A 25,607-nucleotide genomic window follows, 5' to 3' on the forward strand; every position below is an offset into this window, starting at 1 on the left:
AAACTTTGGAAAACCTCATTAAGAATGAAGAGATGCTCTTGCAATGAGCGTCTGCATTGGCTGATTTTCTTATAGCGCACATTGGAACGCCACACACGAAAAGCCTTCCACTTTCGGAAGAGGGCAAACACGGGGATGTGCAAAAGCTTCCGGTGATATTGGTATTCCTGCACCCAGTGTTCCAAAGGCAAGTAGTCCACCTCAGACCCACAGTAGTGCATCACTGCATGACTACTGACCGTATAGTAGTCTGACTTGTTGACATTGTCAAACATTGCAATCCTGTTGAAAGAATAATTGGAGTATTTAGAGACAAAGATATGGTTTAACACACTGTTAACGGTTCATGTGTATATTCTTTCCATACACTTTTTCATACTTTACTATCATTGATAGTGATCATGTGGTTTCACACATTATTTAGAATACAAATGAAAGGTTTCTGAATATTAACCTTTATTTGATGAAATTAGTGAAATGGTTAACTGAACTTAAATTATGAATTTAGGCAAAACATATTTGAATACATTTTAAAATGTATTTTATTTCTGCAATGGTAAAGCTGAATTTTCAGCAGCCATTAGACTTCAGTGTCACATGATTCATTAGAAAATGCTGATTTGGTCCTCAAGTAACATTTCTTATTATTATCAATGTAAAAAAAAAAAAAAAATTTATAAAAAGCCATAGAACATTTTTCCAGGATACCTTGATGAATACGAAGTTCAAAAGGATAACATTTATTTGAAATATAAATATTATAAAAATCTTTATTGTCATTTTTGATCAATTTAAAATGATGAATTTCATTAAATAAATCGTACTGACCCCAAACTTTTGAACAGTAGTGTACAACCACACCTCTAAATAATTGCAAAAACAGGATTTCTTACTTGAGGTTGTATCTGTCATATTTGATGGATGATTTAGGTGCTGCAGACGTCACATAGAGCAATCCCAAGTGAGGGTTATTCCTGATGGTTTGAACGATGTCGGTTGGGGAGTGAATTTTAGCACGAATTACTTCCTCTACAGAGTTGAAAAGGGGTGGAGAAAGGGTGTAGTTCAGAGGTGAAACTGTAACAGGACCACCTCTAGATGAGCTCTTTGTTCTTTTAGGAGGGGATGGGATCATGAGTGAGCCCTGCGTCAACTGCACCTAAAATCATCACATTAAAAGCACGTCATTTTTTTACTAATGTTATAAGAGGCATCTGCCAGAGTTGTTTATGAGTAGAGTGGCCAGACCTGTCTATCTTTGACATGGTCAGGAATTCTAGGCAGCTGTAGCGTAGAGGGTCCTCTCTCCAGGGCAGGGTCAATGGACTGGACCTCATACGAGGAAAAAGGCATCTTAGGACTCAAGCTGAGCCTTTGGATGTTCTCCAATTTCATACTTTCACTGCGTCTCTTCAGAATTGGCTAGGGTAAAATAAAGATCATGCAGTTAAATTGTTAACACGAATGAGTATGACTGTTGGGTTTTTTTACCACTGTAATTTTATTTGTTTATTAATATAATATTTGAGTCAATTACATACAGCAATATCATTGATTACGAAAAGGAAAAAAAAATTAAATATCTAGTTCAAAATACATGTTCATAGAAATATACTCATTGTTGTACTCATATTGGTTCCATTGCACTGAAAATGTGCATTCAATCTTCAAAAAAAGTTTAAATTTAATGACTCTAAAAATATCAAGCAGTATAACAAGTAATCAAGTAATAATGTATTTTCAATTTAAGTAATAATGTATTTAACTTGAATGCATATGAGTGCATGTGTGATTGAATGCATATGAGTACAACTGTGATTAAAGGGGTGGTTGATTGCGATTTCACTTTTTTCATTTTAAATAGTGTGTAATGTTGCTGTTGGTGCATGAATAGTATCTGCAAAGTTGCAGCGCTGAAAGTTCAGTGTAAGCAGAGATATCGTCTTTTAAAAATCAGGAAGTTTAATGCCTACAAAAACGACTCAAATGGGACTACAACGGGTTTTATCCGTAACTAGCCCATACATTTGCATCAACCCTCCCTCCGGAATATGCAAAAAAAAAGGCCATGGCCATATTTCTGCAGCTCATCTAATTATTTTCACCCAGCTGCCAGGTCTTCTGTGTTTGGGCTTCCCATGGATGTTGTAGTTCGTCAACAATGGATACAGCTTATTTTTGATTATGTTCCTGAAAATTACAATCGTAATTTAGCTCTCTGTGCTGCGCATTTTACAAAAGACAGCTTCCAGAATCTCCACGAATTCAATGCCGGTGTTGTGCCAAATTTCGAATTTCGAATCCCGAATTTTGTGCCGAATTTCGTTGAAGTCAGTACCTGATTGCCTAATCCTAACCCCACCCATAATCCTAACCCCTCCCCCACAACTAATCCAAAGCCTACCAATACTAGGGGGGTGATAATTTGGCAGGGGTCAGAATTCGGCACAACACCTGATTCAACAAGAAACTGTTATTAAAACATGAAGCAGTTCCAACTTTAAAACCAGAGGCAGCAGTTGTTGGGCTACAACCTGTAAGTAATACGTAATCATTTTAAATGTATTTCAGATGTAATGTTTTAGTTTTATCGAATGCTAGTGCTGGCTTTATAGCCACTTAGTTATGCTATTATGTGTCTACGACAAATGCGTACAAACATTTATGACCTGAATTTGTATATGTACTAATTGTGTAAATGTATTTTTCATGTATATATACTTAATGACGTAATTTTTCGATTTGATCAAGAACGTAAACCAATGCCAATGCTGTTTGTGTATATAGCCAGTTATAGTTCAATGCTATTCTGTGTAAGACAAACGTGTATAAATGTGTATTAAAAAAATTATAGGCAATGTAATCGCAGCAAACTTCAGCTGTTGTTATCTGTGTACAGTATGGTTTTAACACAGTTGGCACATGTAAGCTACACCTCAATAAAACGATACACTGAGTAAACTAAGTTTTGTAAATAGATAAAGGGTTGTTCATTATATCCATAAAACAATAACTTTAAAAAACATTTATTCAGTTGTATTAAATGTTAAATGTTGAGTTCCCCTCCTTGAACTGCCACCTTAACGTGGTGGAGGGGTTTGAGTACCCGAATGACCCTAGGAGCTATGTTGTCTGGGGCTATATGCCCCTGGTAGGGTCTCCCAAGGCAAACAGGTCCTAGGCGACGGGTCAGACTAAGAGTGGTTCAAAAACCTCTTATGGAAGAAGTATATTCAAGGACCGTGACGTCACCCGGTATGGCGCAGCCGGGGCCCCACCCTGGAGCCAGGCCCTGGGTTGGGGCTCGTATGCTAATCTTCTAATCTGAACTAATCTTAAATTTTCATGAAAATAGTATTATTTCATATTTAAAATAATTATTCAGGGTCTGCAGGGATCTTTTCTATAGAGCATCACAGTCCCGCACACAGCCCGAGAGAGCTTTGGTGCCGGAAGTAAATTTCCCATTCATTTCTCCCATTGACGTTTTGTAAAATCCATATCTAAAGAGTTTTAGAGCATGTCTAAGGATAACCAGCTACGGCTGAACTCATAAGCATACGACATATCATTTTGAGTGAAAAAACGAAGTAAAGATCAAAAAAAAGTCAAAGGTACAAGACTGTGTACAAGCCTTTTGAGTGACTTCCACAGTGAATTTTATATAGTGAATGTGCAGGGAAAGTCCTTTTCCTCGATTTACTGAAGCTTATATGTAAAACGCACATTGTTTGCAGCTGCACAGCCAAAACATTAAGCATCAGGCTCACCCACAGGCTGTGCTGCGGCAACTGCACATCCGATGGCGCGGAGGCGTCTCTGAGGTGCGACCAATGAAATAGCCGTACGTCATTACACGATCTTCAGTCTTCACGGACCTTCGCAGGGTTTAACCAGACAGTTACAAGACTTCCACCAATCAGGTTTATTACTGTGGGATTGTTCAGGATTGTGGGTAATGTAGTATTTATCCAAGACATCGTGAATAAAGGCATTTATCTTAAAACAAGGTTAGTGCCCCATAAACTTTTGGCGTTTATATGAGCATATACAAACGCTTAGTACAGCCGTAGCTGGTTTTAAGTCTACCGTAGGGTTATGTTTTTATGGCTTATAACCCAAATGTCAATGGAGAAATTGTATTGAATTCTTACTTCCGGCACCAGCTGTGGGCGGGACTGTGATGCTCTATATGATATCATCTCTCTCTCTTTCTGCATGTTTCTGCATGTTGGATGGACCACATGGTTTTTAAATTGCTATAAGATGGATAAAGAATTTACTTTTTTTTCTAGAAAGTAGTAATAATGAAATATTATACTAAATACTTAAGAATTTTATTCTTTTGATGAGGCTTTTTTTTTCATCATGACATCAGTGCTGTTGTATCACCCTGATCTTTTTTTTTTTTTTACTTTATATTCCCAAAACATTATTAAATACATTTAAATTACAATATTAAAAAGATGCGAATACTGTAGGTAGGTATGTGGACATTTCAAAAAATAGCGGCCGCCATTGTGTTCCAAATTTCTGTGCCGGATTTTCCCGAATCACTCTGAGCGGGTCTCCTAAAATGCGCTGTTTTCATTGACTTGCTGTGGGAATCCTGGATTATTTTTAGCCAATCACATCATTAGCGTTTTCGACTGCACATTTGTTTTCAATTTTTTCTAGTCAGGCTGCATTTTCCTCCTGAAAGGCGATTTCAAACAATACGGAAGAATTCAACTGTCAAGAAATTATTTTTACCCACTTTGGACACTTTCCAGAGGAAGGTAGACATGAAGAACATATGTTTGTGGTGTGCTGTACAAAATTTCGTGGCCATTTAAACTCCCCCTCTTTTTTTATGACTACTGCCACTGAACGTTACCTGTAGAAGAGCTGTCAAAATGCAGCGCGCCGTGTAGGCTACACTCAACATTTGTGTGGTCTCCTCCACTTTCTTTCCTCCACCAGCATTAGTATTGTTAACTCTATATTCTTACACAACTGGAAATAGCATGAATCAACCAAAATCCATCTTTTAAATTAAGGATATATAATTTTCCTTGAATTGTTGTTTTCCATTCAATTATTTGTATTTTCAAAATCTGCTCCAAAAATACTATAATAGATAGGCCAAATCAGTCTTTACGTGTGTTAAAATAAAGTATTGATCCAAATAACTATATGAAACCCACGTTAGATCCAAATAACTATATGAAACCCATCTCCACAGAAAATTTCATTAAGATATCTTGAATATTGAGAAAGTTATGAGCATTTTTGTGAAAAAACAACTTGTTTTCGGTCACACTAAATTCTATTGTTTTCACCTTAGAAATGAGACAAAAATAGGCACTGATTACTGAACTATAAAATGTTGTAACTTTCTTCATACTTGACATAATTACCTTTTTTTTTTTTTTTGTAAAGGGGGTACCCAGGTCTTTCCACATATGCTATCCATTTGTCTATTTGTTGAGTTTTAATTTTTTGTCCACATACCTACTGTAGGTGTGTTCAAGTTCACTGTAAAAGTATTTTCATGATTTGTTATCATAACATTTTTTCTTTGGTCAAATCATCTTTTAGATTTAATCTATGTGGTTCAGACGACATACTATTTAGGTTTCTATTGATTAAATTATCTCCTATATTGTATTAACTTTTTTTCAGTGAGATCACATTTATCTTTTTTTTTTTCACATTTATTTTAGATTTGTAACTTCATCTACCCAATTTTGACAGCCAAAAGGAATTAAAACAATGAATGGACGGACAAACAAACAAACGATTTTTAATGTACACTGAGTCCTGATGTATTGCTCTTACCAACATCTCAACTTGTGCTGGCCTTTGTGAGTTCAGTTGTCTCTCCTGAGCCTTAGTTCTGTGAGGGAATACCAGAGCATCAGGGTTCGTCTGTGGACATCTGGGCACTGCTGAGATAAGTCTAGCCCTCAGCTGCTCCACGTCAACAGGTGGCAGAGAACCAAGTGCATTAGTAGTAGCCACAGGTAAAGGAGACTTAGCCGTCCCAAACAGCTTCTGTTTGCCATGATCTTGCTCTGGCCCTGCCTGGCTTCTGGTGGTGCCTTCCTGAAAAGAGTGCATGACCAAACTTTCCTCTTGTTTTGTGTTCTTCCCACAAAGTTTCAATTCCTTCTCCTCTGAGTTATTCCTGGACAGTAAACTCTTTTAAATACAGTCAAGACAGCAGCATGTTAGTGAGAATCGCAGTGAACTGCTACAATAAACCTGTACAATAAAATTATTAGATATAACGTTAGTGTTGCTAAGTAACAACGTGCGGGAAGTCTCGTATTGTTTTTCTTTTTAACTTTGTGCCAAATTATAGAGGAACATATTACCAAAATATTGTAGTTTATTTCGTCATATGTATATCGTCGCATGTATAAAGGTATATCCTCAGGCGTTTTAATATATATTTTTTAAAAGTCGTTAGCAAACTATAAACGGCCCACTGACTTTCCTGCAACAAGACAGCAGCAATACTTACAAAATGTGTTTACAAGTCCCAGAGTATGACATGCCAGTCAACTGCAAACTAAATTAGCTGCTGCCAAGCATTCGTGAAAAGCGACGGCATTTTTGTGTCTTCTAAACGGGACAACTGAGTGGCGGTTATTATCTTCTACTGGACTGTTTATAGTTACTTAGCAACAAAGTGTACTTTTCACCACTTCCGGCTTAAGGTGACAGCAGGACAGATATCGGGCTCGTCCGCGCTGCTGGCCAATGGAAGACGACGTCAGCACCTGGCGGCCATCTTGCCACAGGCAGCTCGCTCACTGGTAACATTGTTTTAATGCTGCATGTACTTTTTAAATCACCGTAACTTGCTCAATTTTCTACCGATTTTCAAACGGTCTGGTTTGTTATAAACGTGGTATCATTTTTTTCACTCCATGTTTGTGTGTAACGTTAACTCGCAGCGCTCGTGCTCACATTTCTTTTCACCATCAAAAACTAAAATTGTGGTCCTGGTTACCCATCCACTTCTGTCTTTGAACTGGTTAAGATTCAGATTGTGATTGTTTAAAAACTGCCATTTATTTTAGCCTATGTTTCTGTTGCTCTTGCAAATTATATTCAATAGATTTGTATAAATCCCTACCTATATATCAGCTATATGTTTTAAAGCAAATTGTGGAGCATTTCATCAATGAGATCAAGGCACAGACCACAAAGCATCTTTAATTTTTGTCAACAGCTACAAGCACCACATAGAAAAGAAAGAATAAAGCCCCAAATAAATAAAGAAATCATGACTATAAGTAAAAGGTGACGTGTGCTTTGCTGGACATCAGTAGCAACTTTTTTTATTAGCCATTTATACCATTTTAAGCTAAATGTTTCAGTGAAGGAATGGTGCATGACAAGACAAATCATTTACAAACCAAGCATGCGGGTGAAATTAGTCTCAGCAGTGTTGGGGAGGAAATTACATGATTACGATGCTACAGAATATGATTTGAGGCAAGAAAAACCTCTGAAATATAACAGGAAAAACTTCTAATTTAGAAAAAACATTCTTGTCCCTGACTTATGAGACCGCAGTATTTCTGCCACTTTTAAAAATCATGATCTCACTGATGTACAATCTTCAAGTCCAATTGAAAACAGCTCCTTGTTATTCAAGGGCTCGTTTTAACTCCATTCATCGTTTAGTTGGCTTTGCCGTGCGTTTCTGTGATCCTGGCGAAGGTTCGAGGGCTGATATGGGCGATATAATCCGTCTGGAACCGAGAATTTGGAGTGCGTCGCCTTTTCCTTTCACCTTGTGTGGTAAAAAATGCATCTTGGAAACGCATGCTGGATGCCGTGGACTGCAAAGGGGTGAAACAAACATCATTCATGAAGAAACAAAGAACAGGACAATATTTTTATATTTTCGATATATTTACAATATAAAATATTTTAATATTTTATATTTTTGTCCACCTATTGAAAGTCCAAAAATGTTCAAACTTCAAGTAATCCATTTACGTAAATCGAGAGGTTTAATATTACAGTTCTTGATTTTCAAGTCTTGTGGGTCTGAAACAACATGTGTGTGATTCAATTTTGACAGAATTAAAATTTTGGGGTTAAGTGACCCTTTCAAGAAAGAGTTCAGTAAGTGAGAACTCACCAAACGACCTTTGACTTTTTTGGGCAGGTCTTCATCCAGCGTATAAATGTCCTCTCTCTTCGCCAATACTTGGGATCCATCTTCAAATTCCACCTACAAGAACAAAAGATATACCATGAATGATTGGAGAGGTACTGTAGTAAAGCAGCAGTACTTGAGAGAATACGTGTGTGTGTGTGTGTTTGTGTGTGTACCTGGTACATATATGAAGTGTTAGAGCCAAGGTACTTGGCTCCATAAAAAAGTCCATCGGGCCACTTCACCTGAACAGCCTCCCCCACTTCAGGAGGTCCAAGCTGGGTACAATCTCTGCTCTGCAGGGTGAAAGAGAATAGATTCCACTCAGACGCCAGAATTAAAAACTAGAAATATTGAGCTCACTCTTACCAACGCGTTAGAATTTTCTGTGAAAAATCAGAGGCTGACAACTTTGTATGCTTATATTTAGTATATTTAAGTTTGCATTCATCAGTTCAATGAAAACATGTCACAGATTATTCATTAGAACAACTACTGGCTAGTAGTGATGGAAACACTCACTACAATGTCTTCAGGGAATGTATCATTGCTGAATGAGCCATCGTCAAACATGACTTCATAGAATGTTTGGGCCGTGACCTGGGTAACACGTGAGCTGTAGTAACGGAGATTCTTGTGTTTGGAGATCACTGTCTGGCCCACTTCTAATTCACTTCTGCTAACTTTCAATTTCTGAGGGGACAAGAAAATCTTGATGTTAAAGATTCAATTATGTGACAGTTTTTTTCTGTATGAATTGACTTATATATAAAAATAAAATAAAATAAAAATGATAAATGGAAGAGCTCAACAGTACTTGGTTGACATGCAAGAATAAATCTCAGTAGTTCTTGCAGAAGCTTAAACATTCTTGCAAACTTCAAACTTCACTGGTTCACAGATGTCAATCAAGCATGTTTGAGCTTTTTTACCATATTTAATGTGCCTATGTATGTGTTGATCAATGTTTATATGTGTGTAAGCTAAAAGCCTAAATAAAATCTATCCATCAAATAAAGTTGTCATGCCTTCAGAACACTTGTATTAGACGCTCGATTCATGTACATTCCAGTATCCATACATGTCTTTATGAAGTTTTTGAAGCATTAATGTTTTGGTTACATGGACTGCTAATGGAGGGACAGATTCTTCACAGGTTTCATTAAAAAAATCGTTTTTGTAGTTCGAACATGAACAAAAGTCTGATGGGTTTGGAATTACATGAGGGTGAGCAATGGAATTTTCATTTTTGGGTGAACTAAACACTATACCATACACTATAAACCTATGGGGGAAAAAATCATGATATAAAAAAAAATGGGGGAAAAAATCATATACAGTATATATAAGAAAAATAAAGTAGAAACATTTTATTTTTAACTTGAAATTTTAAAGATATTCTCTGAATTGCCCGGAAGTGTACTCACAGCACTGGAGCTCCGTGACTGGTGTCTGTGACAGGTGATAAAAACCACATATGGCCAATCATCAGGCTCCATGGGCACTCCAGCAGCATGTGCACAGGTGACATGGAAAGAGGTGGGGCAACGGCCACATGAGCATTGAATACATGCCCCAGATAGCTTTTGTATCCTGTTACGGCAATATATACACTTCTACAAAAGGGAAAGGAAGAGAGGGAACGAGAGAGAACACATAACATAACACATTAAAGAATGCCAAGACTTTGTAAAATCATTGAAAGAGCAGTGTAAGAAACATTCAGATAACACTTTCAATAAGGTTTCATTGGTTAACATTAGATAACCACATTAGTTAACATGTGATAACAATGAACAATACTTCTAAAGCATTTATTAATCTTAGTAACAGCCTGGTAATCTTAAATTCCACATTTAGTCAAGTCAAGTCACATTTATTGATATATCGCTTTTTACAATACAATACAAGATTGTTTCAAAGCAGCTTTACAGACAGAAAAATAATGCAAAAAAGTTTGTTTCAAGAAGAAAGTTCAGCGATGTTTCATTTTTGTTTTAAAAAAGTTATTAATTTAGTTCATTTATATATTTATATAGCCACTCTGGAGTAAACCGTGATGTCAACGAACAGTGTCGGATTATGATTCAGGCAGCATTATAGGTCAGAAGTCAGATTAGTTTGGACCAATCAGAATATTATCCAGATCTATCTGGTTGAAGAGTCACATTGGTATGGAGACGGGTTTGTTGAGAGTCAGTGCAGATGGCTGTCGTGTCGATGAGGCCATCATCACAGGGGAGAGTCCAGTTGACACAATCTCTGCTGATACTTCAGGGATGCGTTAAGGTCGTGTCTAGGTGCAGGTCCACCATCTGATTTGGATACGGCCTGGATCCGGCTGACTAAATCATGCGATGTGGTTGTGTCTAGGCGATCCTAGATCCTCAGATTTACTAATACATTATTAAAATTAAAAGTTGTATCTGTCAAAATTATTAAATGGGCCTGAGCTAACATGAACTACCATTGAACACTTGTATTTGTGTTAACTAACGTTACCAAAATTATTAATACTGCCGCAAATGTATTACTCATTGTTAGTTAAATGTTAAATAACATTAACTAATGGGACTTCACACCATACACACATGCACTTTTAAGAAGCTGGGTGAAGATAAATACTTAATCATACTAAATTAACATTTATTAAATCGACAACCCTAGAGTAAATGTTTATTTTATGTATGTCTCAGAAAATGTAGAGGAAAGTGAAATGAAAGAACGAGAGAGTAAAGTATTCTCTTTCAAACATTTGTTCGGTATCTCACTATGGGAAATGTGACAAATCCTGGAAGCACCAAAAGGGAGGGAAAAGAGGGAAAGATCCCTTGGGTCTACTTCTAAGAACTCTCACCCTATGTGCACAGCATGTTTGGTAGTTAGACACGGACAGGCTGTGCTTGCTAATCCCGAGTGCTGCCTGCACTGCTCTCATTTCCCATTAAGGGTTTAAGAGCATCTAAAGGGGACCTGAGTCTTTCTGCACCTCCCCCGGTGTCAGATGAGGCTGCTCTTCAACCCTGGTGCAGCTGGAGAGAGTTGATGAGTTCTCTCTTGAATTTCCTCCCCTCTTTGAATCAGACCCATGCGGGGCACAAAGAGGGGATGATGAGGTGAATGCTTGTCACTTGGAAGAGGATGTTATCTTCCCTCCTAATCTTTCTACTGGGCTGGCTGTGGCATGGATGAGTCTCCCTCCCCCATGCCAGGAGAATTGGATCATATTGATATGTGTAGCAGAGTGGCTGCTAAACACTATCGACTGGCCATTGAAAGCAAGAAGCAAGAAGGCCAGGGCGCGGAGATGGATTTATATGACAGTAAGAGGCTGCAGTCGCGCACTTCGCAGGTCAAGCAGATGATTCCAGCGATCCCAGTATACGTCGCAGAGACATTTATGGGACAACCACTTCTTACATCGGCGTGCAGTCCTATCCTCCGCCTCTCCTTCACTGCCGGGACAGACAGAGAGGCTGTCTGCCTCTCTTTTTAAAAAAATGTATTACTCCTCTGCCCTGGCTGTCAGAGCCTTGAATGCCACCTCACTGCTGACAAAACATCAAGTTGAACTCATGGTGGAGATGGGGAGGCAGATTGATGCTGGGTCACCAGATTCAGTGTTGTGGGAAGAGATCTGTGTCATTACAGGCAACCTGCTGCACTCATCTAGGGGAGAAGTCCAAAGCCGCAGCCGCTGCATAGGCTTGGCCGTGGTGGGCGAAAGATCCCTGGATTGGGCCTGTTAGGCTTATCGGAGAGGGAGTTACTTTATGCTCCTGTGGAGCTGAAATCCTTTTTCAGCGTCAACAGAGAGACTTAGGCCCCGTCCACACTACTGTGTTTTCGTTTAAAAAACGGAGACCAGACCTTTTGCTACGTTTCCACCTCCCGTCCAGACTAAAACGGGAAAAACGAAGACCTAAAACGGAGAAGTTTAGAAACGCTGCAGCTCCGTTTTTCGTTTTGAATCTCCGGAGGGCGTTTTAGTGTGGACGAGACAAAACGTAGGACTTCAGAAACGCTGACGCAGGGGCTGACGCTTGGCTCCATGATTGGGTGTTATCAGTCATGACGTATCCTTCCCTGATTCGCCAACCACTGTTTACACCGGCACACGCATGCCCAGTGTTGATCCGCGTTTTCAGTCGTTTTAATGTGGACAGAGATCATTTCTAATACGCAGATAAAACGCTGGTGTGGACGGAGATCGTATTCGTTTTAATTCTCCGTTTTTGGACGAAAAGGCAGACGGGGCCTTACGCAAGAAGGATGGAGGTTGCTTTCAAGGGTGTTTGAGATTTTTTTTGTTTGAGATTTTTTATAAAATATACTTTATTTCACAAGAACATGTGCAGCATGCATTTTTCGTGTAAAATAATAATGTCAAAATCTAAAAAAGAGAGAAAATTCGGCATTGTTTTGTTAAAAAATCTATACAAAATGACAAATTCAACCCAAGCTAGGCCTGTTTTATCACAACAATCTTGTATAAATTTAACTTACAATGTATCAAATGATGAACTCACTCTCAGGCCCGTTGTGTCCTTACATTCTTGCTAAAATAATTATAATGCAATAATAATAAATCCGTTCCTCCCTCACTTACGGTTCTGGCGCTGGGGTTCTGCAGCTGGATAATGGATATATCTCTGATCAGCAGCAATGCACTGACAAGCTACGCATAAAATTATCACAGCCTTTGCTAAATCGTGTGTGGTTTCAGTGCAATTAATTCTTCAGCCCTAATAGATAGTATTGATTTAAAGCTCTTATGTAACCACAGTTTCTCTGATAACAGAAGTGAAGTATACAACCACACTTCCCTCCTTGCAGTTGCATGGAGAAGAGATATGCTGAGAATAAAGTGGGGACCGCTAGCAGCAATACATACTAGGGAGGCGGGATTCCCGCATCACTGTCATGATTGGTCTGCCAACTAACAGACAGGGTGTAATTGGTGCTTCCAGGATTGGTCACGCCAGAGGTGTTTTCCATTGTGAGATACCTCACTTCTGTCACGTAACTGGGGTTACGTAGTTTACCTAAAGTTACCAACATTCATTTTAGCTTTAGTTCTACCCTATAGGTGGTTTGCAGTCACGTGATTGTGTTGACGCGCGGAATGCAGATGGAGGGCAAGGAGTGAAGAGCGCAATTAACGAGATGGAGGAAAATCCGTACTGTACTACTTTAGACGCTATTACAAGAGAAATATATAAACAGAAAATCGAAACATATGTTGGACGTGATCCTTACGTTATGAAGAGGACCGATTTTCAACTGAATTGAGAGATTTGCCTGCCATCGAGGCTGTAGATATCAGCAACTACCTCGTCTTACAGACATACTTTGACTTTACTAAGTTCGGAAACTGGTACGTTACACAAACAGCCACATAAGTGTATTTAAACACCTGAATAATGTAATTATAAGCCACATAAATAATCTATTAACTCACATTTGACGAAGTGATCACTGCACACACACACACACACAGGCATTTTCCCATTCGGCTCCTCCCGACCGCAGACGTAGGTTTGCAAGGCATTTTTCCCGGTGTTTTTCTGTCAATTTCTTGTATTTTCCACCCTTATGAACAACAACTTTTGGCACACGATAAAAACTCCTCGTGGTTTGATCGATTTGAGCAACCATAAACGACGCAAAACATAGGCATTTTGAGTGTGTTATAGTGCTTCCTAAATATAGAAAATTACTTCCTGCCCTCCATCTGCATTTGTGACGTCACGTGAAAACAAGCTATTGCTCCAAGAGGCATTACATTTCTCAGCTCTTATGGGGCATTAAGACCCATTTGCATTGAATTTTACTTTTTCTGCAGTCTATGACTTTGTGTGTTTGCTTTTACGCTCCATTTCCAACAGTTCAAATGACAAATAAATGCATACTCCAAGAGCGCTCCACAAAATATATTTGATTATACCATCTGGATGCTCAAAATTGGTCTGTTTTAAACACCTTATTGTACATGTAAGTTAATCGCCGCTTAAAACGAATTCACTGCACACACATACAGTAGCTCGCACATCAAGGGCAGATTCACACAGAAACATTCAGTAGCGCAGAAATGTATTCTGTGATTTATCAGTACGATACCTCAGAAACTGAAAAGCTCTTGCATATACAGTATGTCTTAGTATCTAAAACCCACACATGCACTAATGCATTGATTTAAATGTAATCTTTACTGTGCAACTTTATCTGTGTCTGATTTAAAACAAGCTGAATCATTAAGAAATATAATGGCACAATGACAAGAACTTATAAAAATAAGCTGTTATGTAGAAGCAATAGCTTTGTGGGCAGCACTGTGTTTATGCCATTGCCATGGTTCAGGCTTATTTGTTCATTAATGACGTTACCAGCGGCAGGTCAACGTCGGCTCAACTTTAATCACAGGTTAGTTATATTTGTGACAGCCAAATGTCCTCACTCATATAGTGAAATATTATGACAAACTACTACTGAGGGCATTTTACTGGTCCTCACTAGTTTAAAAAGACTTATAAATTGGCCAAAAACATGTTTTTATTTAAATCTAGTGTTTTGCACGTTTCTGTGATTGGTAGGTTTAGGGATAGGTGATAAAAAATATCATTAACCTGATATAAAATCATTGGAAGTCTATGCAATGTTCTCACTACTATAGTGAAACAAAAGTGTGTGTGTTTATTACTCACCAGTTTATATCTCTGTACAGGTATGGCACTGATGTCAATAGGAGCTCTTTTCACCACATCTATGAACTTCACCTCAGGGAGACCAACAGCACACATAACATGGGCCCACCTACAACATGTATAATCCATGAGCCGCTTGACTCATTTACTGATATCTAAGAACACTGGCTTTGCTGAACTCGTAGTCGTATTTGTGTATTATGTCTATTTTAAATACTGGAGGATGTGTGTAAAAAAGCGTACTGAGTCTTCTGCTCTGTTTAGTATTTAAAACCACACTATATTAGTATTAAGGGATTTGAATACGGGAGCTTACCTGTCATCTGTGGTTCTCTTTAATGCACCTCCCCTCAGGTTACACAAACAGCATCCCTTGTATAAAACACACACAAAACAGATACAGTATAAGATATTCGCCATAATTTAACAAAGGCAAGCAAACATATAAGTGGTCCATAAATTATACTGATAGAGAAAATTTTGACTGACTGCATGATTACTTACAGCTGCCAGGTCTCCGCTCACACATCGGTCACATGTCCACAATGGGCCGACATCATGAATAGAAACACCGTAGCAACCTGTGGACCAATCAAATTGTTACATTCTCTGCTATGCCAAACTATTTGTTTTAGAATATGCATTTTTTTAGAGTAGTGAAATTGAATGTGTATGCTAAAGATATTAATTTTTAAAGTTAACAAAATGTCAGAAATGAGATCATGAGCTGAATTCAATTACTTTATTCTACTAACAGCCCTGAAGCATGGTACAAAAAAAATGTATTTGAAGTGAAAATGTTTCTCTTCCAGTTTATATATACCTAACATTACTGTAGAAGTGAGCAGAAAAATTTAACAATTGAATACAAATTAGAGAAAAGATTTTCAGATAATATAATAACTTACTTATTAAAATATTTATAAAAGCCATGCAAAACATAATATGCTATATAAAAGCCAATCATTTAATGGATCATGATTAAAGTCAAAGTCAAAAGTAAATTAATGAATAATTATTATAGTATGCATAGTATAAATTGATAATTTAATATTTATAACTAACAAATGAAATAAATTATAAAAACTACCATTTGAATTGTTTTTTAAAGAAATTAACACTTTTATTCAGCAAGGAGTAAACTTTTTCAGAAGTGGCAGTAAGGACTATTACATTATTACAGAGCATTGCTATATCAAATACATGCTGTTTTTCTGTTTCATAAAGAATCCTGAAAACATTAATATATCATCACAAAAATATTATGCAGGACAGCTGTTTCTTAAGAACTAAATCAGCAAATATAATAAATTCTGAAGGATGATGTGACTGAAGACTGGAATAATGTCTGCTGAAAATTCAGCTTTGCATCACAGGAATAAATTACATTTTAATATATATTAAAATAGAAAACAGTTATTTTAAATGGTAATTCTTCACAATATTACTGCTTTTACTATTTATTTTTTTAGCACCAGAGATTTTTAAAAAAAATTACAGACCCTAAACTTTTGAATGGTTTTATATTATTTTGTAAAGTCTGGGTTTCCCTTGCCAGAGGATCATGATATTTGGGGCTTTTTCACTCGTTAATTGTGTTGTTAAGTGATCTCAGTGACGTACTGGCATGAACTTGAACACAGCAACTGTTGCAGCCCACAAGAGGACTGGATCCATCCTCCTCCAGTAGTGTATTTGAAGGGCATGGGCCCTCCTGGTATGTAAAGCAAATTTCAGGGATCAGAGGTCGCGATCTCATGCCTGCCACCTGTGAACATGACCCCTGAGACTCTGTGGCAGGATTCATCAAGACATCATGCCTTCTTTCCTCTAAATTCTCAGGCTGTGAGAAAAAAAAAAAAAACAATAGCTTGAAATAAATGTTTTTGCATCACATAGCACATATACACAACCATATTAATACCTAGTATCAGTTACCTGATAGTATGGCATGAAAAGGGTGCAGACAGCACAGTGAGGAGCAGTTTGAGCTGCAGCTGTATTGTACTCTCGTTCATATTGAAGATGAGCTTTTCTCTGTTGCCACAGATGCACTAAAGGCTTTGCCCATTCCTCAGTTTCTGGCTCCTCTTCTTTAGTTTCACACTCCTCTAGAGTCTCTGAGACACACACACACAAATAAATATTTACTCTAGGGCTGAAAATTTCATTTAGTATGATTAATTCTTTAACTCGACACAGCTTTTTAAAAGTGCATGCATGCAGGGAGTGAGATGCTGAAAAGCAGCAGGACATAGCATTATTGGTGCAATTCTGTCCTATGACAACATACAGTTTAATAAAATGGTACATACATTTTTTTTTAAATCCATTACAATATGTTACAAATAAGACATTTTTGCTACTTTTTTTCATCCAGCATTTTTTTTTGCTCATAATAAAATAAAAGTGGTTAAACATCCACCATCATCGCTGGCAGCCTGCTGTTTCACAGCACTGGGAACTGCTCTTGCAGTGGGCTTTCTGAGGGGGTGACGCCAACTCTTGGTAGTCTTCTTAACAGTTTGCATGTGATACTACGAGAGCAAAAAAAAAAGAGATAGGGGAAAAGGGGAGGTCAGTGAAAGAGACCATACACTATCCAAACATATTGTTGCTACCTTTATTGTGCATGTGTATACAGTATGTGCACATTTTTTAATGAGTTAACATTGGTAAATGTATCAACTAACATGAACTAACAATGAGCAATACATTTGTTACAAAATTCATTAATCTAAATTGTTCATGTTAGTACACAGTGCATTAACTAATGTTAACAAATACACCTTCTGATTTTAATAATGTATTAGTAAACGTTGAAATTGATATTAACTAAGATTAATGAATACTGTAGAAGTATTATTCATTCTTAGTTCATGTTAAATAATCAAACCTTATTGTAAAGTGTTATCATTAATGTGTTGGCACTGTAAAGCTTTGTTAACAAGACATGAAGGTGTGAACTAATAAAGTAAGTGTTCTGATGTATGAGTAGAGAAAATGTTCTCACAAAAAAAGAAAAAAAACTGGATTCACAGCAAATTAATATACATAACCATTCAAAAGTTTGTGGTAAATAAAATTAATACTTTTAATAAATTAGAAAGGATGCATTACATTGCTCAAAAGTAAAGACTTACATTGCTGCAGTTTATCTTTAGCAATGTAAGGGGTTGAGAGTATTCTGAAAATATAAGTTTCCAAAAAAAAGGTGTGTATATATATATATATATATATATACACACATTCACACACACACACACATACAGTAATCAACATTTGAAGTGGATAGAAAAGCGTTCTCATAGTTGTCCTAACACAAGAATGGGTATTTTTCAAAATTCATATATAACTTTGATGGAAGGTTTTGATCCACTTCAAATTTGGTTACTAATATATATATATGCACACATGAATAATAAATAATAAACTATACACAAACAACAACAAAAATTAGCAAAATGTCTTGTCACTGTGGTCGGTGTTCGGTGGGACAGAGGCTCAGAACAAAATACTGAAGAATACAGGATGTATTGCTTGTCATGGTGTAGCACGAGAACTCACTGTACAGACTTCTCCTGGCTCCAGGCCCGTCTCCACATACTCAGTGTCACTCATGGCATTCTCCTCACTGGATTCACTGCTGCTGTCCGCACCTTTATCTCCCGATTCACACGAATCCGAGTCGCTCACAGACCCATCATGCTCTGACTTCACACCTTCGTAATACTCCTGCCCTTTAAACTCTTCCTCCTGAGTTTCCCGAGAGCCTGTCTGCTCACCGAGCACACAAGCTACAGCTGATACCATCTCGACGTTCTGCTGCTTGAGATCTATGGGGGTGTTTAGAGCATCGTCTGCACCAGAGCACTGCATGGGAATGGGCTCCAGGTTGGTCCAGGTCTGGGTGCGTGGTGAAGAGTTCGGAGAATCTGGGAACTTTTCTTGTTGGCACCCTGATTCAGACCACATGGTGTAGGACAGAGAGTCATGGGAATATTCTGTGAGACTGTTTACACCCATTACCAACTCGGGCTGCAAGCTCTCAATTAGCACTGCAGGATTTTGGGAGCTGAGGTTTTTCCAAATGGTGAAGGGTTTGGACTCCACAAAGGGGCCATGGGAGGATGTGAGAGAGCTGGACTGCTCTTCAAGAGATATAGAAGTTTGTTTGTCACCTCCTTCTGCTGAGTTATTAGAGTTGTGGGAATCTATAAAATCCATGTCTGCTACTTGTAAAATACTGTGAGTAGTGATTTTAAACTGAGAAATTGACTCATGTTGAGTGTTCTGGTCTGTGGATGAGCATGTGTGTTTATGTCCTTCCTGTTTGGACCCTTCGGTTGGTTCCCACTGTGACACCAAAGGAGGAGATGCTGGTTTTGCTATAACGGTGTCTAAGATTGAGTTATTAAATGATTGGCTCACGCCTTCTTGCGGTACAATTGGCCAATTGGGACAAACTTTTCCAGAACAAGTTCCCACATCATCTGTTATAACAGGAGGTGAGTGTGATTTTTCCAGATGGAGAACAGGTGCAGGACTGTGAGGTCGGTGATTTGCAGTGTCGGGTCGTACAGCGAGAGTCAGCGAGGGCATTTCAGGTGCGAGAGAGTGAGGATTGACACTCTCTTCTGTGAGCTCTGGCATTAGAAGAGGCATTTCACAAAAAGGAGCAGTCTGGATTTCAAAGTTTGTTCTGTTCTCCAAGGTTTCTGAATCCTGAAGAGTAGAGTGTAGACGGATCGAGCTTTGCTCCTTGTAAAGTGCTGATGTGCTGTAATCGATGCTGCTCTCAGTCAGGATATCGGCGACCGTCTCTTCCATTTCAATTTTAGCCTGTTGGGAAACACTTTCCGAAAATAAAACCGCAGCACCAGTGGAGCTACGTCTCTGTAAATGGGTCACAGGAACAGAAGGTGTACTTATTCCTGAAACAGATTCACAGTCTGTTTGATTAAGATTTTCAGCAGTTCTTTCTGAGTCCAAGGTCACATACACAGTGATGTCACTCTCTGAGATTGGTTCAGCCCCAGGCTTTGCTGTGGAGACTGTGTTTGTGGATACTCGACCTTCATCCAAATTTACAGACGCCTGGGAGCTTGCGTGACCTGGATCAGGGCTACTCTGACTGGATGTGGAGGTGAGTGGAGAAGTCGAGAGTCGTTCAGGTAAAGCATCTTTGACTTGTACGGTAGAGTGGGCCAGCAAGTCACTCTCCACTCTTGTTACTTTAACAACACACATTTGTCGACATGGACCAGTGAGCCCTAAAAAGACAAAACAAAACAAGTGTCATGAAACAATAAAACATGTAGGTTTTGAACACACACTACTGTTAAAAAGTTTGGAGATTTTGATCATGTTTTTAACCAAGGCTGCATTTATTTGATAAAAAAAAAAAATACAGTGAAAACAGTAACATTGCAAACTATTAAAAAACTCTTATCTATTTCAATGATGGCAAAAACTGAAATTTCAGCGACCATTACCCCAGTCTTCAGTGTCACATGATCCTTCAGAAATTATTTGAATATGCTGATTTGGTGATGAAGTAACATTTCTTATTATTATCAATGATGAAACTGTGATGCATTATTTTTCAGAAATCTTCGATGGATAGACAGTTCAAAAGAACAGCATTTATTTTCTAAAAAATAAATCTTTTGTGATATAAATAATTTTACTGTTGCTTTTGATCATTTTAATGCTTAATTTAAATTGATCAATTTGAGACTGATACTGTCGAACACAAACAATATCTGTCCTTAATGTGACTGTTAACAGATTATAATAAAAAAATCAACGCCACAGAAAATAAAAATTGTATTGTGTATTTCTGAATCGGAGAAAAAAAATGTGGAATGTATTGTGAACTTACAAATCAATAGAGATACTAGCCTTTTAAGTCAGTTGGGAAATGCGATTCTTTTTGATGTTTCACTGGGTCTTCCTCTTCCTTGTCTTTTGATTCCCCTCTACTCCTCCGACTTGCTCCCTTCACTGGTGAAGTATCCATAGTCTTCAATCGTTTGGAGCATGTGCGTGGATAATGGAGACTGTTGATGAAAAATTTCAATCAGATGCTGTCAAAGATTGTGAATTGAGCCTGTCAGTAAACAACCATAACCAAATCGCTATAGTGATTGACCTCTGCATCAAAGATGTATTATTATTATTATTTTTTTTTTTTTTAAATGCTCATTAAGATGACATTCAGGAATTTTGTCCAGTCTTGTTGGAACTGGGTGGCCATTCACCAACCATCCAGAAATCGTCAATGAATACAACTATTTGAAAAATGAGTCTTCATGCATTTCTTAATCCATTGTAAACGTTTCTCTTTGAGAGCTTTGGTTAGGTGTGGCTGAAATGTAACTGCCAGCCTGCATGGAGAGGTTCTCATAACTTCAGAGACAGAGTGCTCAAGCGTGGCTATTTGTATAGCAGCCCTTTTAATGCAATTAAATTATTTGACAGAAACTTCCGTGCTCTAAATCTCACACATATCTTTAAACAGTTTGACAATCTCTATTCATTTTTGCTAAATATTAAATATCAATCTAAAAATTAAATAGAAGTCTAAATATTAAAATATGATCTAACGCTATGAGCACTTAGTGCTGCAAATAGTGCTGCCGTCTTATTATAAATGATTTATCCATGCATATCATTCAGTTTTTCTTTCTTCATCAAAAATACGATTCCTTCCCTCGCCCTCAAAATGGCATCTGCTGTCTTCTTGACGTACAGAATGTCTAAAATCCACAACTACAAACTGGCATTCAGATCTGCCTCCATTTAGTTTACAACACCCAACTTACATAGATTCAATTACCATTTTTTACTCATTCCAGAAGCCGTTTCACTCGTATATACGTTACAATAGGAAAGCAAAGACCTTTGAAACCTCCGTTTCATGCCGACTTTTAACCGACTTAATTGTTGCTCAAACTGTTGTAGTTGACCTGAAAGAGAAAACTGACCATAGAAGACGGCAGTATACATTGACACTAGCTATAGCAACCCTTGCTGAAACCCTGATAATACCTCGTAGTGGAGGGTGCTTTCCTGCGACGTCTCTGAAGCCAGCTCTGCAGCTCTGGTGTGGTGCTGGGGGTTGCCAGGGTGTGATCCAATGAGCATGAGTCTTTGCCTTGTGTCCAAGACTGATAGCGATCCGGCTGGAATCGTCTGACAAACGGATCCATGGAGATCTTCACCATGTCCTTGCTGCATGTACACTGCAAGAGGACACAAAAGTAAAGTGTGAAATGTTCACTGGCTGAAGATGAAGGAACAGTAACATGAAGTTGCCAGATTTACTTCAGCTGTTATTATGTGCTTTTTAGTACCTGCGTAGCAACTTTTCCATAATTAATCCACCGGAGACTGGCAAAATTGGTGGATTCAGCACAGTTGAAGCCGTGGTTGAAGCCAGCGTGGTAACCATAGGGAAATGTGATCATAAACTCCCCTGCTTCCTGTGTTATCTATAAACATATATCAGTTTATTGTGAAGACATACAAGGGAGAACTTAAGACACAGCAAAATAATCCTAAAACTAAAATGGTTGTAAATTGATTCTGAAAGACTGTGGATTGCCTTATCAAATGGTATGCTGTATTTCTTTAGTACAGAGGGGGATATTAGTGTCATCTTGTGTCTCAGGAACGCCTCACAGCTTTTAAAACTGTTAGGAAAGAAACCTAAGGACAAACACAGTATTTATTACACAGTACAACACAGTGTATATATGCAGCACATTTCTTTAAAAGACAACTTTATAGTTCTACGTTAAAGTTTTTACCTGTAGCGAGACGCTCCAATCTCTTCCCGTGTTCTGGAGGAATGGCATACCTGTGAAATTGGTATATTTATTAAGAAATGGGAAAATTCCTGGTCCTCAGGAGAGGTACGTGCTGAAGAAACACAGAAAACCACAGCGAGCCCTACCAGGATTTGGGCTCGCCAAAGTGCAGGTAGTTAATGCTGTAGAGGTCCATGTCCTCCGTGTGCCAGGAGAAGCTGGTCTTCCACATGCCAAAGTACAGATAAGGTGTGTTTACTCCCTGAATGGACACACCACAGTCCTCCTCAATTACGTCCAAGATTGAGTTCAAGTGCCCGATGTTCCATTCTTCAATGTCCTGAGATAAGAGGGGTAGTAACAGTATGTCAACTCCTTACCAGTATACAGCACAAATAGGAAAGTAACATGGCAATACCCAGACTTTTTGGATTTGCTGATTGTTAATTTCCTAATTTTTTGTGTTTTTTTTTTTTTTTATATTTTTAATGTGTATAGCTCAGATGTATATTAAAATACCATGTAAATATCCTGGTAATTCATTATGGTAATCATTCACGGTATATTTTAAAGCAGTGAAATTTCACAATACTCATTAATAATTTCAATGACAGCAAAAAAAAATAACTGAATGAATTAAATTAATAGCAAATAATATTCTATTGAACACACTCCCATTTTAAATTTATAATAATAGTAGTACATTTCAAGAGCTTTTCTCCAGCTGCATCCTCACCTCGTCATAAAGCGTGCCGCTCACATCAGCACCATAGATGGGCGAGACAAATGTGAGATTCTTCCAGTACTTCCTCTCCAGGTCATCATAGTTCAGGTAGCGAGGTGTGCAGTACCTGAGTAGGTAAATCACACATCTCCAGATGGCCTTAACGGATATAGGTCAATCGATGATTTAAAAGAAAACTCATTGCAGAGTGCTTTAGAAGTCCAGCACATAACAATAAATAAAACAAGGAACCAAATTAGAGGTGTTTATAAGCTGTATGCCATTTCATGACATTGGAATTTGCGGCACAATACAAAACTGATACCTACAACAACCTGCTTATGTAGGTTATGGCTGACCACTTGCTGACAGAATCCGACAGAATGTGCATACTCTGCATAAAATATATACTAAAAGAGTAGAATAACAGTATGCGACTTTGAACCAGACATGTGCATTTTTGAGTTTGTCACTTACATGTCACTGTTGGCCAGTCTACGGAATTCTTGCACAGTGAGTGGTTTCTTCTGGATGTTGTACTGAGTGAAGAGTCCTGATTGGCCAGCTACCATTTGCTGAATAGGTGCTTGGATGACAAAATCGTCAATATCATCGTAATTGCGACGTGGCTTCCAGCCCTTGGGTGGAATTACCTGTGTAAATAATTAAGATCTAAATGTAAGAATTAACACGCACACAAACACATACATACATACATAGACATTATTATTATTACTATTTTTACTATATTATTATAATTATATTATCTATTAGAGTTGTGAGCTTTTAGTATCCATCACAAGCGTAAACATACAAGCATACCAACCTTGGCCAGGCCAGCACGATGTGCTCCCTGAGACTCCATATACACCAGGTATTGGTTGAAGTCCTTAAACTCCTCCATGGTAGGTCTGAAGGTCATGATCTTACAGGCAGGGTTAGCCAGGGCACTTTCCCCAACACCTGCCATCCTGACCTCTCCCTCCAGCCTCCCAGAGGATCTACCTGTGGAGTGCACCTTCACAATATTGATCATGCAATAAAACATACATCCTAGTTTGGGTATTTACAGCTGGAAGTCCAACAGCTTACATGCATATGACTGACTTTATAGCCATTGTAATTATTTTCATAGAATGATTTTGCTCCAGATAGTACATACTGATATGAACTGTGCAGATAATTCATCTGATTTTAGGATTTCTAGGATTTCATCACTGCCAGTCAACCCAACACATATCCTCAAGCAGTGTGTATTTACATCATACTTCATTTTTTAAGAAATTTACCATTAAATCATATATGTGGCATTAAATCGGACCTATTATCTTAATTATATCTTAATATATCTTAATTAAATATAAATGCACAATGCAGCAAGCCTGTGACTATCATTTAACGTCAAGTAGAATGAGTTTTAATGCAGGCCCACTCCCATAATCTGCAGATAAAACAAAAAACCAGAAAAAGACGAGCAAGATAAAGGTGAAATATACATATAAAATCTCGTCGCGTGAAGTCGCAGGAAGTGTAAACTCCCTGCGTTACGATTTTTATCGTTCAAACTATATTGCTTACTGTACCCAGATAGGTTTATTTACAGTTAGCGCATTAGCTGCTAGAGTCACTATATATTAAATGTCAACTAGTGTCATTGTCAAAGTTCTTCTCTGGGCAAATAATAACAATATGAAGCTACTTCTGTGCGCATAATACATCTGTGCTCTGTTAGGTATATAGATTAGAAATACCTCAGTGAAGTGTGATCGTGGGCACGCAGTCCAGTCCCTTTAAATCCCCCAACTGTACTTCATGACAGCTCTCTTCTCTCGCACGATTTCATGTCCGCCTCTCTTCATATCGCTGGGGCTTCAGGGAGACCAGCGCCACCTGGTGGCCTGTATGTATGTCATACATTGCAATACATCACAACAACTTTTTAATCAGAGGGGTGAAGTTTCGTTCTGGGCATTGAAAATTATGGAAGCAGACGCAACACAGCTATTAGTGAAGACTGTTTGTCTAAAAAAGTACACTGAGTAAGTAAAAGAGTGAAGAATAATAGGTCTATGGATTTGGGGGGAGCCCGCTCTGTCTTCTTAACTGAACAGTGAACACACCTATGCTGAACACACACAAAACATAGGCTACATAAACCTACTTATATTTATGCATATGCTGTGCTATTTATGTGATGGCACAGC

The 25,607-nt window shown here is 38.1% G+C and overlaps 2 protein-coding genes across 4 annotated transcripts in view; both read right to left on the minus strand.

Annotated features, from left to right (window-relative positions):
- The window catches only part of dnah6 (dynein, axonemal, heavy chain 6), an 82,170-nt gene extending 75,495 nt beyond the window's left edge, over nt 1-6,675 (minus strand). Inside the window, exons 1-5 of the mRNA XM_039693114.2 lie at nt 6,509-6,675; nt 5,821-6,183; nt 1,249-1,422; nt 894-1,159; nt 15-282 (exon numbers count right to left, since the gene is read on the minus strand). Of these exons, the coding sequence (XP_039549048.2) occupies nt 15-282; nt 894-1,159; nt 1,249-1,422; nt 5,821-6,102 (990 nt within the window). The 5' untranslated portion in view covers nt 6,103-6,183; nt 6,509-6,675. The remainder of the gene's footprint in view (nt 1-14; nt 283-893; nt 1,160-1,248; nt 1,423-5,820; nt 6,184-6,508) is intronic.
- Nucleotides 6,676-7,186: 511 nt separating this feature from the next.
- On the minus strand, nt 7,187-25,282 carry kdm4c (lysine (K)-specific demethylase 4C). 3 transcript variants are annotated; one of them, XM_089132342.1, is made up of 22 exons: nt 25,155-25,282; nt 24,230-24,408; nt 23,881-24,056; nt 23,416-23,530; nt 22,826-23,019; nt 22,680-22,729; nt 22,475-22,578; nt 22,224-22,361; nt 21,919-22,112; nt 20,770-20,927; nt 18,433-20,138; nt 17,291-17,402; nt 16,804-16,985; nt 16,489-16,708; nt 15,370-15,446; nt 15,182-15,237; nt 14,866-14,974; nt 9,589-9,777; nt 8,684-8,854; nt 8,338-8,457; nt 8,144-8,236; nt 7,187-7,838 (listed from the first exon to the last, which is right to left on the minus strand). In XM_089132342.1, exons 2-22 carry the CDS (start codon nt 24,371-24,373, stop codon nt 7,677-7,679), a joined length of 4,470 nt encoding a protein of 1,489 aa, XP_088988468.1. In that variant the 5' UTR covers nt 24,374-24,408; nt 25,155-25,282; the 3' UTR covers nt 7,187-7,676. The 3 variants fall into 3 exon arrangements, with proteins under 3 accessions (XP_088988468.1, XP_088988469.1, XP_039549002.2); XM_089132343.1 differs by lacking the exon at nt 8,684-8,854; XM_039693068.2 differs by lacking the exons at nt 24,230-24,408; nt 25,155-25,282 and having other exon boundaries at nt 23,416-23,562; nt 23,881-24,008.
- Between the last annotated feature and the right edge of the window lie 325 nt (nt 25,283-25,607).

The sequence above is a fragment of the Pimephales promelas genome, chromosome 6 (genome assembly GCF_988280905.1).
Source record: "Pimephales promelas chromosome 6, fPimPro1.hap1.1, whole genome shotgun sequence".
NCBI lineage: Eukaryota > Metazoa > Chordata > Actinopteri > Cypriniformes > Leuciscidae > Pimephales > Pimephales promelas.